General features: G+C 37.9%; 1 protein-coding gene across 3 annotated transcripts in view; it reads left to right on the forward strand.

The window, feature by feature from the left end:
- Nucleotides 1–1919: 1919 nt before the first annotated feature.
- LOC148843082 (uncharacterized) overlaps nucleotides 1920–15542 on the forward strand; it is a 39262-nt gene continuing 25639 nt past the window's right edge. Inside the window, exons 1-12 of one of the 3 annotated variants that reach the window (XM_088957954.1) lie at nucleotides 2051–2228; nucleotides 2832–3118; nucleotides 3709–4002; nucleotides 4087–4215; nucleotides 4336–4543; nucleotides 4845–4991; nucleotides 5123–5197; nucleotides 5673–5744; nucleotides 6558–6629; nucleotides 7333–7404; nucleotides 7545–7616; nucleotides 11328–11399. In XM_088957954.1, the coding sequence (XP_088814080.1) occupies nucleotides 3805–4002; nucleotides 4087–4215; nucleotides 4336–4543; nucleotides 4845–4991; nucleotides 5123–5197; nucleotides 5673–5744; nucleotides 6558–6629; nucleotides 7333–7404; nucleotides 7545–7616; nucleotides 11328–11399 (1117 nt within the window). In that variant the 5' untranslated portion in view covers nucleotides 2051–2228; nucleotides 2832–3118; nucleotides 3709–3804. Of the gene's footprint in view, nucleotides 2229–2831; nucleotides 3119–3708; nucleotides 4003–4086; nucleotides 4216–4335; nucleotides 4544–4844; nucleotides 4992–5122; nucleotides 5198–5672; nucleotides 5745–6557; nucleotides 6630–7332; nucleotides 7405–7544; nucleotides 7617–11327; nucleotides 11400–15542 lie in introns of all 3 variants that reach the window. The other 2 variants (XM_088957953.1, XM_088957955.1) reach the window with 2 other exon arrangements.

Raw genomic sequence — 15542 nt, forward strand, 5'->3', positions numbered from 1 at the left:
ATAGTTGAAAAAACTCCAAAACGTTTTAATAAGACCACTTGATAATTCCTTTCTTTTCGTTGCAGAAATCCCTCAAAGAAAGGCTCAGTTAGTGGCGTGTATAGAATTCTTCTGTTTTTACATTTTTTTTCTATTAAAGGACCAATTTGTGTCATTTAGACAGTCTGACTGCCTATACACAAAAAAGATAATGAATTTAAAATGTGTCAATATGAGGGTTTACCTTTTTGCCCTTTATTTTGAGGTGAGGGAGTAAGAGAACTGTTTTTAAAATTCTGTTTTAGTAATCAACATGATTAGTGGGCAGTTTGATAAACTGGGGTTAGGCAGGTTGATTGAAAAATCTTATTATGTTTTTCTGTTTGTGTAGTCGAGACAATCAAGGGTGGCCTTGCTTGTCATATTAAATTGATTAATTCTATGGACAATATCCCAAATTCCCCATAATCTTATCCCGAATAGTCTCCAATTTTTGGACCAGCTCACATGGTTTGGAGCCCATATTCCCAGTAAACCAATGGGCAGCTGCTGGTTTGGCAGTGCTGAAAAACATAGGTCGTAGGTGAAATATCTTCTTCATTGGCATCTGCTGTGAAGCTATTTGGAAAGAGAACAAAGGACATGTAAAAGGGTTTTTGGGTCTTAACTTGCCAGATGTCAACATTCTACAGTTAGTGCATCAAGACCCCTTTGATGGTTCTCACCATGGAGAAGAGAACCCAAAAAGAGTAAAACCATGATTTGCAATTTCTCTCAAAGAACAATGAATCTGATGGATAATTGCCACTTGACTTGATCACGTTACAGTTACACCATCTTTCTGTGGGACCCACCAAATAGTTGGGCCTTGATCATCTGCAATATCATATATGTCCAGTTACAGGGGCCCCAGGTTGCAACTAGGCTTCCTGACTTGAGACAATCCATGATATAAAAATAACGGAGTGCTCCCCAGGCCACATGCCGTGACCGACCACCAACATAGAATCATAGATCACGGATCATTGTTTGTGATGCCATCATTTTTATTGATTAAATGAACTGGGCTCAGATTCTTGTCTCTGCTCCCACAAAATTGAGCCCAGTTCCAGCCCATGGTCATGTCATATGGGCCCGTAGACCCATAAACATTCCCCCTTCACAGCTCAAAATTCAGGGTCTACACCTTTCGTTCAAGCTGAAGGAGCTTAACCCATACAAGGCCAAACGACCCTTGCTCTTTCATTGGCAAAACAGCGTATGGGTCTATAACTTGCCACGTGTCCACATTTGATGATCCTGACCAACCAACCACTCTCTGCCTCTGGGTCTGACTATGGAGATTAATTTAGAACAAAGAATTAAAAAAGGAACATACTGAATTAGTAATAGGATCCATCGATCGAGTGAGTTTTGATCTTTTGAGCATTCACCACGTGTCAAGTTAGGTGGGCCCAGGACTCAACCTGACAACTGTCCATTCACAGTCTATTGATATTCAATTATTCCCTGAGACTGCCATATTAATACTCCAAACGTTCACGCCAGTCCATGATCTAACAGTCACAATTATTTGCCTAAGCAGATGTAGACTATTCAGGCAGTTGGCTTAAGTGGGGGCCACTTAATTAGTGGAGTACTGGAGTACGGTTGCTCAGCTGAGAAAGGAGTACTGAATACGGTGTACCGATACCGAACTGGTGACTCGTCCGAGTTAGTATTTGGTGATGAAGTGACAAGGACACGAGTTTAATGATTAAATCCAATTAAGAATTAATTAAATAAACAAATAATAAAAATAATTAATAAGACACGTTGCGTCTATGATTTTCCAAAGCACCGCAATACCGCATCTGACGCTACTCGATAAAACCACAAACAATAATAAAAGCCGGTGGGGGTCCCACTTTTTTCTTTCTTATCTAATCTTCATCCGAAGCTATTGCCTCACGAGCCTCATCAATCACGAAAACAACACGTGTCATCGACATGCTGGTCCGGAGTTTCCTTCGGTTTTCTGCTCAGCCCTCCTCGCACTTGACTTTCCGCACTCTTTTCTAGTTTTCTTCCTCTCTCCCTCCGATGATCCATTCGTGTAGTAACCTCTCTCTCTCTCTCTCTCTCTCTCTCTCGGTATAATCCCACAAAACAAGATGAAGAGAGAAATTCAGTTTTCGGACATCTGTGTTTTTGAAACTGAATAATCGATTAGATGAAGCTTTCCTGATTTTCTCCTCCCCTTTTTTCAGGTATTTCCCCATTATTTTCCCATAATTGATCGTTTCCGTTTACGCAATAAGCTTTGCTTGATCGGAAAACGCTTTACTGCTCGTTCTTTTAGTTCGTTTTCGAGTTTCGTACTCGAAGATCATCAACTTCTGGTTTTGTTCTCTCTTTCATCGCTTCAAGTCCCTGTAAGGTTGTAAAACAATCGTCGTGGTGTTATGTTTCGTTTCTTATGTCTATTTATTTATTTGTTTGTGGTTTGGTTTGGTTCTGTTTTGGTGTAAACCGACCAAACGTAGTTCAGTTTTCTCTGTGGAAGGTCTCTGGAGGATTGTAAACTGAAACATTTTGTTTTGTCATTTTGTTCAGTGCTGCTAACTCCTACTTCAAGCTCTAAGTATGTTTGGTAGCTAACAAATAGCCCCTTTGAAGTTAAATTGCTATCATGGCTCAGATTTTCAAGTCCATTAGGTTGTTTAAAGGAGATAGTTCCCTTGTGAAGCTTGGCCGATGTTGTCTTCAAATATAAGGAGTAAAGATATAATAGTTGTAGGATAATGAATGCATTCCTTATGGTATGTGGGTTCTTCCCATAATCTAAATAACTGTTTTTTATCAAATATCAGCCTAAACGAAGTACAAACTACAGTCGATATGTTTTTGTGGCTGAGCTGAAGATTTGGGTCCGTGGTATCTGGTCTGCTGGGTCTCTCCCTGATATGCACAGTGTTTGATTTTTGGCCCATCTCCTTCAGCTACACTCCTATTTGTTATACTTCTTGGTTGGAACATGACTGTATGGATTTTTTTTCACCTGCCGGCACCATGGTTGGCAAGGCGCCAGGTCAAAGATAGGGTGACGGGGAGTGCCTTGTTCACCGGCGACAATATTTTTTTTATATAAAAAATCTGGGTAATTTTAAATCTATTTGTTCCCTTTGTATGAAGTAGCTTGTTTGTCTTGTTGTTATAGCAATCAGAAGGTAAAAGTATTCTAACATGAAATAAGCAAACACCAAAGGTATGAGTTAAAAGATCACATAACATACGAGAAAACTAGGGATGGAGGGAGATACAGAGAGAATGTGAGCGAGTTTGTTGATTGGGTAAAACCAGATAAATGAGTGGAGAGGTTCCTTGTTATGCTGTTAATAAGATATAGAGGAGAAATAATGTTTCAGCAGATAAAGCCTATGTATGATATAGCAAGGTGCAATGATTGAACTGCCGATGTGTCATGATGACTAAAATACTAGTATAAATAATAGTTGTTAATGGATCTGAACTTTGACATTTACTTTAGCAAATGAACTGCCTTTTAATGGCTTGAATGTACACCTTCTCTGCACTCAACAATATCAGAAACATTACTTTTATCTAGCCATTGGTTGAACTATGTAAACTTAACATTGTCACTTAAAAAGATGATTTCTTGATGGGTACGTACAGGGCCTATTCAGACCATATACCTTATTCTGCAAAATTGTTTGTTTCCTTTTATAGGGTGATGTAGGGGTAGGTTGACTGCAGTCACACCATTGCAGATTAAACAGAGTAGATTGTTATTTTATGTGCTCCTGATATTTATTGAACCACCAAATGGGAGGAGCTTGTTCAAGGAAGCGAGACCAGCAGATCAATGAAGAGAGTATAAGGAGAGGAACCTCTGGGAGATATTCCAAAAGTGGAAGTTCAAAATGGTTAGGGACCTTATTTCTCCGTTCTTCTGTAGATATTCAACAGAGAGGAGGCAAATGCCCATCTCTCATGGAACTTTGTATTCATAAAATACGGGAGGTAATTCTTTTTCTTTGCATTTTTTTGCCCCAGGATCCTGACATTTATGTTTTGACCATGAATTTATTTTCCTACATGTAACAGAACATCAATAATTATAATACATTTTCAATGCTCCCAAGGGATATTAGTCAGCAGATCTTCAATGAATTAGTGAGTTTCCATTGTCTGACTGATGTTTCTCTCGAATCTTTTCGGGATTGTGCTCTTCAGGTAATAGTGTTTCACCAGATATCCCAACATTTTAAATGATGATTGCTTTTATTCCATGCAATAACTTTTGTACCTAATACTTATGGAAATTTCTAATGGGGTTTATGTTGTGTTTTGCAGGATATTTGTTTAGGAGAATATCCTGAAGTGAAGGACAGTTGGATGGATGTTATTGCTTCACAAGGGCCTTCTTTGTTATCTGTTGATATTTCCAGTTCTGATGTAACGGATTGTGGCTTGGATCTCCTCAAAGATTGCAAAAACCTCCAAGCCTTAACTTTAAATTATTGTGATGAGATTTCAGACCATGGACTAGAACACATTAGAGGTACTGTCAATGCCAATCGCCCCTTCTTGTGGTAGCCTCGATAAAGAAGCTTCCATTTGTACTTTAGGCTCAGTTTGGAAGGGGCACAAATACAAATATGCAGAGTTCAAAACCTTACATTTTGTATTACTTTGTACATATTTGTACTGTACATATTTGTATTTGTATTTGCACTCTACATATTTGTATTTGTACTCCTTCCAAACTGAGCCTTAGTAATAGAATTTCAGATACTACTATCCAAATTAAGACCTTTGTATCTTTCTTGTTTACTACAGTATCTTTCTTCTTTTGCTTTCAGGTCTTACAAATTTGACCGCTTTGAGTTTAAAAAAGAACAGTGCTATCACTGCTGAAGGAATGAGTGCTTTTGCCAATCTAGTTAACTTGGTAAAATTGGATCTTGAGCGGTGTTTAGGGATTCATGGTGGACTCGTTCATCTTAAAGGTTTGTTAATCAGTATACTGCCTCATTTATGGAGTTAGCCTTTCCACTCTCTTTCCTCTTCCTTTTTCTTTGACATTAATTGCTTACTGAAATGGATTTCATGTATTGTAATATTTGACTCTTTTTAACAGGTTTGACAAAGCTTGAATCTCTTAACATCAGGTGCTGTAATTGCATAACAGATGCAGACATGATGTCTCTTTCAGGTGCCTACTGTATTTCATAGTTTTCTTTATGTGTGTTATGGTTCTATGGTCTATCTCTATGGAAAATTTGCAACTTACAACTTACATGCCATCTAAATTTTGAGATAGCTGTTGTAAAATAAAAATAAAAAAAATGCTACTATGATTGCTTTTATTACAGTATCATTGAATGCTTGTTTTGTACAGGGTCTCATTGTACAGGCACAAGGCACTTATATTTTGCTATACCGTTAATACAATCTTACCTTCTTCTTCTTCTTTTTGCATTCCTATCTTATGATTTTGTAATGGAAATTGTAGTGCTTATTCCATATTTGGCCTCAAAAGCATGAAGCAGTATCCCCACCATCATGGTAGATACTAGCTTGTTAAGGTGGGGCAGCATTGTGAGTGTGAAGTGGGTGGCTTGATGAAGTGATTGGAAAAATCTTGGTCATTTTAACTTAGATATCATCTGTTCTTAATTATGTTTCAGGGCTTACAAATTTAAAAGAGTTGCAAATTTCATGTAGCAAAGTTACAGATGCTGGAGTTGCTTACTTGAAAGGTCTATCTCTATCCCTCAATCCCTTCCCCTTATATTTAATTTACTTTTCGGTATTATGCATGACTAATGCACTTTATGCTCTGGCACCATTATTTTGGTTAAGGGAGTATTTGGACTTCTCTGTTGTATGTGGTCTTACTTGCGTATACCATATGTAGGTTTCTCATATGTGGTTTTTCTCATAGTTCGGCATTTCCTTATGTTTCATTTTTACCAGTTGTGAGCTTTTGGTCCTTAAGTTTGCATTTTCCAACTTTTTTATCGCCTTCCTGAATCCTGATTACAATTTACCTTCTTTCTATTGAAATGTTTCTTTTTGACATTTTACCCGTCATAGAATGAGTGTGTTTTTTTTTTGTCCCCTTTGATCTCAGTCAGTAGCAAGGGCAATTCGTCTGTTCCTTTGATGGTTTGACAGATTTGAATGGGGTTTGTGGAGGTTGTCTCACTTCTTGAGAGAGACCAATGTTTCATGATCCAGGTTGAACACCTCATTCCATTTGATTTATATGTTGGCCAGATTTGGCTAAGGGGGTTTCTAGGCTTGATCCATGGTCTACATTCCAATCTACTCACCTTTTTCTGTGTTTTGACAATGGGTTCTATTTTTACTGTCTGTAAGCTTTCTATATATTAGCCTTGGTCATCCCTCCACTAAACTGTTACTAAGGAGGAAAAAAATGGCTCCAGGCTTTGATAATTTCCACTTTAGGACAGATCTTACTTTGGATCATTAATCTGGGTATGCAGTTTCATCTTTTTTTTTTTTTTGTTTTTTTTGCAAATGCCTAAAATCATTTCTTTACACGGTAGGTTTGCATAAGCTTGTTCTGTTGAACATGGAGGGATGCCCTGTTACTGCTGCATGCTTGGAGTCGCTTTCAGGTTCACCCTTAGAATATTTTTTTTTGTACTGATAATCAGATTCCTTATTATCATTTGTACAATGAAATTTAAAATTTTATTCTGAAAATCAATATTTAAATTGGAAAATGGAAATAAGATCAAGGGACTCTTATTATTTTAATTTGTATAGGATGCGTCTGAAAATCTGGCATGGAAATGCCTTTCTAATGGGGATATGAAAATTGAATCACTTAAATATTTAGAATCTTACAATGCTTTTCCTATTAAGCTAATAGGCTTAGCAATTTATTTTACTGTTATATATTTCTGTATAATTGCAAATTGCCTTCTTGGAGATTTTTTTTCTCTTCATACATATATACATGTTTCGCTTCTTTGTAAACAACTAAACACTAACATTTCATTTACTAAATAATTGAGCATTAAAATGTTTTCTGGACTTTGTTGGGTGAGAAAAGGTAAAAAGTATCTTAATATTCTTTATTTTTTGAATGTCTATCTTATTTCTTGAAGTGAAAAATTTATTTCCTTTGATCTTGAGAGAAATTCCAGGACTTTTAAAATTATATTAATGTGTACATACTTGTAATGATTATACTGTACAGTTGGATATACATTTCTATTTATCAATAACATTATTCTATTACTGATACAAAAGTATAGTTTTTTCATTCACACTGATAAAAAATTATATTAATGTGTAGTTTCCTGATCCATGCAGAGCTTGTTGCCCTGTCATACTTGAATCTTAACAGATGCAATTTATTTGATGACGGATGTGAGAATTTTTCTGGTAAGTTATGCTAAAACCTTATCGGCTGTATTCAATCATATGCAAAATAAGGAAATGGAACCCATCTTATTTTTTGACGAAGATATACTTGATATCTTACTCAGCGTTGAGCTTACTTCCTCAGGTAATGTACTATGCAGGACTTGAAAATTTGAAAGTATTGAATTTGGGGTTCAACAACATAACAGATGCATGTTTGGTACACCTGAAAGGTAGTCCCTCAATTCTTCCTTGCCTCCCCACCTCACCTCACCAAAAAAAAAAAAAAAAAAAAAAAGAAAGAAAGAAAAATGAAATTATAGTTATAATTTGAGCATGTAATGTGGTCCCTTTGTTTGTGTAAACTCCATAGCGGTATGCCACCAATTGCAAGAAGACTCCATAGAAATCCCCCACTCTTTCTTTTTTATTTTAGGTATTCTTTCTATTCCATCATATGTGATCAGAGATGCTTAAAGCAACTGGTATGCATAGTTGTCAAGGTGACGCCTAGGCAACAAGGTGCCCTTTGAGGCTCGCCTCGCCTAATCGCCTAGCAGTTTTCTACTTCCTACTATAAAATAATTTTTTATTCATTCTTTTTCGAGATTATAATTATAAAATAGACATTATTAAACTAAAATAATCATTTTGTGTGTTTATCAGCCCCTATATTTTTTGAATTTTATATTCCTTCTTCCTTTTCTTCTCATGAAAATGTTGATTTTCTATACTTTAATATGAAATTTATACTTTTCTTATGAAAATCATGAATAATTATTAAAGAAATAAAGAGATACGGTTCATTTATCAAAAAAAAAAAATTAGTAAAGAAATATGGTTATGGTACCTAGGGAACTACCCTAGGATCTATGTTTTTAACATAAAAAATCCATTGCCTAGGCGCTCCCCCGTCACCTAGCCTTGCCTGGTGCCTTGAAAACTATGCTGGTATGTATTTGGGGGTGAAAGTTGGCTGAGTTAGGTAGGGTTTGGTCATTCCTAATTCAATCCAAAGTATTGAACCCCAATCCTAATCATGACCCAACCTGATGTAGTTGACCCTAACTCAACCACCCTAAAATTCCTCCACCATAAGTTAAATTTTGATGGGTGCAGCATTAGCAAACCTGGCCCTTTCAGAGTGGGAGTAATTAGAAAGGAAGTATTTGGGCCATGTTCTCAGGCCCAATCAGACATGGGGACTAACCAAGGTTCAAAATATTGCAACCCATCGGGGTTTATTGTATCATTCCTGTAGCTCCCCAATACGCTAAATAACAGGTGTTTTGACCTTTGACCACTTTCTGGGGGTATCCAGGCCTACCTGATATGCAAGTTCGTGCATATCAGGTGTCTCAATACTTCGAACCTTGGACTCAACAGGGGCTGAATTGCAAGTAGTGCTGTATGGACCTCAAAAAGCAAAAATGACTGAACTATAGAAACTTAATTGTAAATGGAGATTTGAGGGTTGTAGTAGGCTGGTTGTAATCTATCTTTTTCTTCTTTTTTCTCTCTTTTTTCAATTTAATAAAATTTATCCTTCTTTACTGGTAAAAAAAAAAAAAAAAACGATCAAGAGGGTTTGTTGAAGTATAGACATATATTGTGAGAAACTAAATCCCTAATGTAGGAACTGGGAGCCAAGGCATTTCAGGTGTACAGGTCTGCTAACTGTATGGCAGATTGTCTTGCAAAACAAGGAGCAAGAAAAGAAAAAAATCATCATGGTTGTTAGCTGAGGCTGGCTGCCCTCCTCGTCATTGTAATATACTTTTTTTGTAATCAATTAATAAAGTTTTCGATTGTTTCTGATCAAAAGAGAAATAAAAATCCTCGACCTCAATCCAACCTGAGCGAACTTGAAGTTGAAGAGTCAATAGCAAAGGGAAGTAAGAACTGAGAACAAATTTCAGTAATCAAGTTTAATTTTCACACGGAACAAGTATCTAGTGATGGGCATTTTATACAAGGACTACATTAACCTCCAAGTAGGGTTAAAAAAGATGTATAAAGATATAAGCAATTCAAACAATTATGTAAGTAGCAAATGAAATTTGAGGGCACAGAAAATCATACCTTTTCCACAAATGTTCTTTGGAGAATATAATAATTCTGCTTCATCTTTATGACAGTAAAACTTTTAAAATTTTCTCTGAAGAAAAAAATTCCTATTAATCAAAGACTTAATTGATTGAACAGTTTTTCAAAATGGTTTCAAGAAAGAAGAATAAAACTTAATTGAATGGTGGTGGACTCAACAGTTGATTGAATGCCCTCTTCTCAATCCAAGGCCAACCAGAAAACCCTTGATTGAGTGAAGGGTGTTTTCTACAAATAGGAAAACTATAATTGTGATTGATTGGTCAGCGACAAAGCCAAGTGAGAACTAAGAACACATTTCAGATGTCAAAATCTAAAAAATTAATAGGAGTACTGAAGAACCAGAACACATCTCAATTATATAAGAACTAATGAGCACTAAGAACACATCTCAATTGCGATTTGAGATAGTGGTTGACTGACTGGTGAGCACTGAAGAACCAGAATGACATTTCTGGCTTCTGGGACCGGAGGCCAAGGTAGCAAGGCCAACTGAACATCAAAAACTGTAATCCAAGAACAGATGAGGTAAGGTGAGTGACTGGTGAGGGCTCAATGTAAGTGAACACCAAACAGGAAGAAATATTGAACTTTTATATAAGGCAGCAAGGTGAAATAAAGAAGAAAACTGTTTAATTAGGATTAGGATAATACATTATACATGGGATATTGGTACAAAATCTGAAGACAAAGAAAGGAGTAAGGAAGCTGTGTTAGAGATTATAACCTTAAGGGTGGCACGTTGGGTGAAAACCTTAAAGCTTTTTGCAGTCTTTAAAGTTGAAGATTTTTTTTTATCTCATGGAGATCAATAGCTCACTCATCCTCTAGAAGACAAAAAATAATTGAGATCTGGTCACCTCCATGTGCTGGATGGAAGAAATTAAATTTTGATGGCAGCTGTGTGGGCAATCCTGGACCTTTGGGTATTGGTGGGGTAATCAGGGAGGAAAATGGAAATAGTCTAGCCATGTTTTCAAGTCCTATTCAGCATGGAGATGTGGTGAGATCAGAACTGTTGGCAGCCGTATATGGGGTGGAGAAAGCTAATGAATTGGGGATTGACAGATTGTTTATTGAAGGTGATTCCAAAATTGTTGTGGACTAGCTGAAAAAGGGGCAAGGAGTAATTTGACATTTAAAGAATGAATTCAGGCGCTTCAAGCAGATTTCTAAAGATATAATAATCCAAATAAAGTGGATTAGGAGGTCTGCAAACAGCATGGCATATGGGTTAGCTAAACAAGGAATTCAGAGACATTCCATGTTTTGGGCTGTTTTGTAAGTATTGAAAGTGATTTTGAGCTTTCTCTTTGCCCAAAACTCCTTATTGTACTCATTTTTATAATTAATAAATCTTTTTTTGTGTTGCTGATAAAAAAAAATATTGATACAAAGTGTCAAGGCCTATACTGTTTTTGTGCAACCCGAAATTAAATCAGATACAACTCCCCATCCTAAGCCTAACCTGATCTTCAGCTTGACCCAATCCAACCCAACCTTGTTGGATTGGGTTCAAGCTAACCTTGCCCAAGTTGCACCCGTATGCACATTATAACATTGTTAATAACATTTTATTACTTTCAGAAGTTTTTTTATTTGAACTATGTACTTTAATGCGGGTCTTCTAGCAGAAGTTACTAGTTAGTAAATTTTGCAAACCTTCCTAATTACTCTGCTTTTCCCTCCTTTCTTTCTTGAATACTGTTTTATCATGATATCCTTGATTAATTTATAAATTAAGATTTTTATAGGGAACTATCGCAAAATTAGCTTGCACTTTTTGCAGAGGGGTAATTATTTAATTATTATATATAATATTGTCTGATCCTGTGCAGGTTTAAAAAATTTGGAAAGCTTAAATCTAGATTCATGTAAGATTGGTGATGAAGGGTTGGTTAACTTGGCAGGTATTGTCTGAGTTGATTTCCTCTTTTTATTCGATTTGCTTATCTTATTTGTATCAGATTCCTATTAACTGTTCTTAGAGAAGGCTTATGATTGCAAACATGCTTTTATGAACCTGTGTTTTATGTTATTTAGGTAAAATTTACAAAAATTGAAAAAAAAAAAAAAACAAAAGGTTAGGTCCGTATCCAGTCCAACCCTCCCAAGGTCCTACATAATTGGGATCAACATTGGGCAATATGTAAACTTTACAAAACCAGTAGTTGAATCCACATGCATTATAACCACTTTACTTCTTTCTATAGATTTGTGCAATGTTTGCAAGCAAGCATTTACTCATGTATGTAGGTATGGACATGTATATATGCACATAGCAGCTGTTTTATATAGTGTACAATATCTCTTCCTATGCAATCTGGTGTCATTTTATCAAATTCTTTGAGAGCAAGGTTCAAAATATCACAAGATATTGGGGCATATCAGGCATGTTGTATTGTTCCAGTAGCACCCGATATGCCAAATAACAGGTGTTTTGACCTTTGACCACTTTCAGGGGGGTAGCCAGGCCTAAGAAAGACTGCATGTAAAATTTTGAAAAAAAAATGGTGGAGTGTGCCTATCAAACATCCAATATGCAAGTTCGTGCGTATTAGGTGTCTTGATACTTTGAAGTTTGAACCTTGTTTGAGAGAATATATGACCATAGGTAATTCCACTAGATATGTAGCAATCATTGGTCCAATCCTATCTAGCAAGAGGGTTCTCACAAAGAGGCAGTATCCTTTGTAACTTAATTTCTTTTGCTATCTCATGGATTCTATTTCCTTTGGAACTTAATTTCTTTTGCTATCTCATGGATTCTATTGAAGGAGAGGAATAACAACATGTTAGAGTGAGCCGAATAAGGGTAATTTAGTAATCTTATGTCAGTTAAGTACTTTGCTTATGTGGCTGTTTTATTAGAGTACTCTGCCCCACACTTAAGTGAGGGCAGTTTAGTCTTTGTAAGTGTAATTAGAACCTAATAAACAGAAGGGGGTCGACTGAATGGAAATGAAATCTGTTCGACTAAACCCTCCTGTTCTCTCTTTCTCTTGTCTTCTTCCTCATTTTCTTCTTCCTTCTTCACTGGTTCGGACTACTGTAGCTGCTCCAAAACATGGTATCAGAGCAAGGTTTCTGACCTGCTTCCGCTTGCAAAGCATCTCAGCTGTGTTCGTGACACCCTCCTCTTCGTTTCTAGTTGGTTAATGGAGAGAGCTGGTTCGCCCTAGGTCTGAGACATCACAGTTCGTTGCTCTCTGCTGCGCACAGTTTTCTTCATCAAGGAAGGTGATTTCAGCAGTGAATGGTTGGCTGATACTCTCAAAGGAAGGTTGGTTATTTAGTCCTCTTGTGTTGCTGGTATTTCTAGGTAGGAACCCTTCAAGAATCAGTTAGTACTGATTAGAACCTAGAGAACTAGGTTCATTGTTGCCCTAAAAAGGGCTGTGTGTGCAGTAGCCGAATGGTGTAGGGCTGCTGTGAGTTGTTGAGTGGTGTTAGGGCTGCTGTAGGTGGCCGAGTGGGGAATGCAGTGACCTTGCCAAGCTCCTTGTGGTCGTGTAATGCCCTCTTAAGTGTGTTAAACAAATCTGAATTGGGTGTAGCAGTTTGACTGTGTTGTGGTGCTTGTGATGCGCAATTTTTTTATTGAGTGGTTGTAAGAGGGCCTACTGTTGTGTTGTGGTGCTTGTGATGCTTATGTGGGTCGTAGGTGTGTGAAGTCAGCAGTAGTGTAAAGAAGAACAAGTGTGTGCTCCCACTGTTGTGTTTAGGGGCTGCAATAGGTGCTGAAGTATCAAACTGTGAACAACATCAATCAGCTTGTAGCTGAGAAGTAAGGTTAGAGGCAACTGTGAAAGAGTACAATGGCAGCAATAGGAGATGGCTACAATGATCAGAAACCTAATGTGGTAATTTCCTCCAACTACCTAGGGGTACAAATGACCTCAATTAAGCTGAATGGGGAGAACTATGTTCCATGGGCCAAATCAGTGGAAGTGTTTCTCAAGGCAAAGAAGAAAGTAAAGCATGTAAGAGATGAAAAGCCATCGGAGGACTCTCCAGGGTTTGATGATTGGGAGCAAGAAGATGCTCAAATCATGACTTGGTTGTGGAATAGCATGGAACCTAAAATTAGACATAGATGGTCGTGAATACTTTCTTACTTCATTTCAACAGTATTTAGAACAGCATGGCATTATTCATCAGACATCATGTGCATACACCCCTCAACAAAATGGGGTAGCTGAACGGAAGAACCGTCAGCTTCTTGAAACTGTTCGGTCTATTCTTCACCACATGAATGTTCCTAAACGTTTTTGGAGTGATGTTGTACTCACTGCATGTTTTCTCATTAATCGGATGCCCTCCTTCATTCTTCATGGTCGGTCCCCCTTCTCTATCTTGTTTCCCACTTTATCTCCATTCCCATTAATTCCTCGTGTCTTTGGTTGTGTGTGCTTTGTCCACAATCTGAGCCCTAGAATAGACAAGCTAGATGCACGCTCAATTAAATGTGTCTTCCTTGGCTACTCACGGACTCAGAAAGGGTACAAGTGTCATAATCCCATTACCCGGAAGTGCTATGTCTGTCCTGATGTCACCTTTTTTGAGTCAGTCCCCTTCTTCTCAAGTCCTGAAGCACCCTTGTCTCCACCCGCACTTCCTCTTCCTCTCCCTGTCAGTGATCCAGTTCCAGATGTTGTTGTTGGAGTAGACTCATCACCTCATCCCATGCAGATCACCACCGAACGTCCACCAATCCGGCAAGTGTATACACGTCGAACGGCACCGGCCCCTCCTCCAGCTTCTACCTCATCTGCGGATCCTCTCATGGCTCCTATTGTTGAACCCTCAAACCTTGATCTACCCATTGCCTTACGGAAAGGTAAACGCAGTTCTACCCTCTATCCCATTTCCAATTTCGTTTCATTATCTCGTCTTTCTACATCACATCGCCAGTTTGTTTCCCTTTTATCCTCTATTTCCATACCTAACAATGTCCAAGAAGCTCTCAGTTCACCTGATTGGCGGCAGGCAATGGAGGAGGAACTTTCTGCTCTTCAACATACTCAAACGTGGGAACTTACTACTCTCCCACCTGGTAAGCATGCTGTGGGATGTAAATGGGTGTATACTGTGAAATACTTGCCAGATGGTAGTGTAGAGCGTCTGAAGGCCAGACTTGTTGCTAAAGGTTACTCCCAGTTGTATGGAGTAGACTACATGGAGACATTCTCTCCGGTGGCTAAGATTGGTTCTGTTCGTGTACTAATTTCCCTGGCAGTTATGTATGATTGGCCTCTGTTTCAGCTTGATATCAAGAATGCCTTTCTCCATGGTGATCTTGTGGAGGAGGTATATATGGAGCAACCACCTGGGTTTGTTGCTCAGGGGGAGGATGGTAAGGTATGCAGATTGAAAAAGGCAATTTATGGGTTGAAACAATCGCCGCGTGCTTGGTTTGGGAAGTTCAGTGAAGTGGTGAAGAGTTTTGGAATGAAGCAGTGCCAGGTAGATCACTCAGTGTTCAGCTATGACTCAGAAGCTGTGAAGATTCTATTAGTGGTCTATGTGGATGATATTGTCATTACTGGCAGTGATAAATTAGGGATTGGCAAATTAAAGGTATTTTTGCAAAACCATTTCCAAACAAAAGATCTTGGAACATTGAAATATTTCTTGGGAATAGAGGTTGCCAGGTCAAAACAAAGTGTAAATCTGTGCCAAAGAAAATATGTTCTTGATCTATTGGAAGAAACGGGACTGTTAGGTGCAAAACCGGCTGAGACCCCTATGGAACCAAATGTTAAGTTGAGCAGTGATACAGGAGAAGTATTTGAAGATCCTGGAAGGTATAGACGACTAGTGGGGAAGCTGAACTATCTAACTATCACGAGACCCGACATATCCTTTGCAGTTAGTGTGGTGAGCCAATTCATGCAGGACCCTCGTATACCTCACTGGGATGCAATTCTTAGAATTGTGAGGTATCTGAAAGGAGCTCCAGGCCGTGGACTATTGTATAAACCAGGAGGAAAACTTGAAGTAGTGGGGTATACAGATGCAGACTGGGCAGGCTCAGTGAATGATAGAAGATC

This window comes from Nelumbo lutea, chromosome 8 (assembly GCF_056320005.1).
Source record: "Nelumbo lutea isolate HS-2025 chromosome 8, American lotus-T2T, whole genome shotgun sequence".
Lineage (NCBI taxonomy): Eukaryota > Viridiplantae > Streptophyta > Magnoliopsida > Proteales > Nelumbonaceae > Nelumbo > Nelumbo lutea.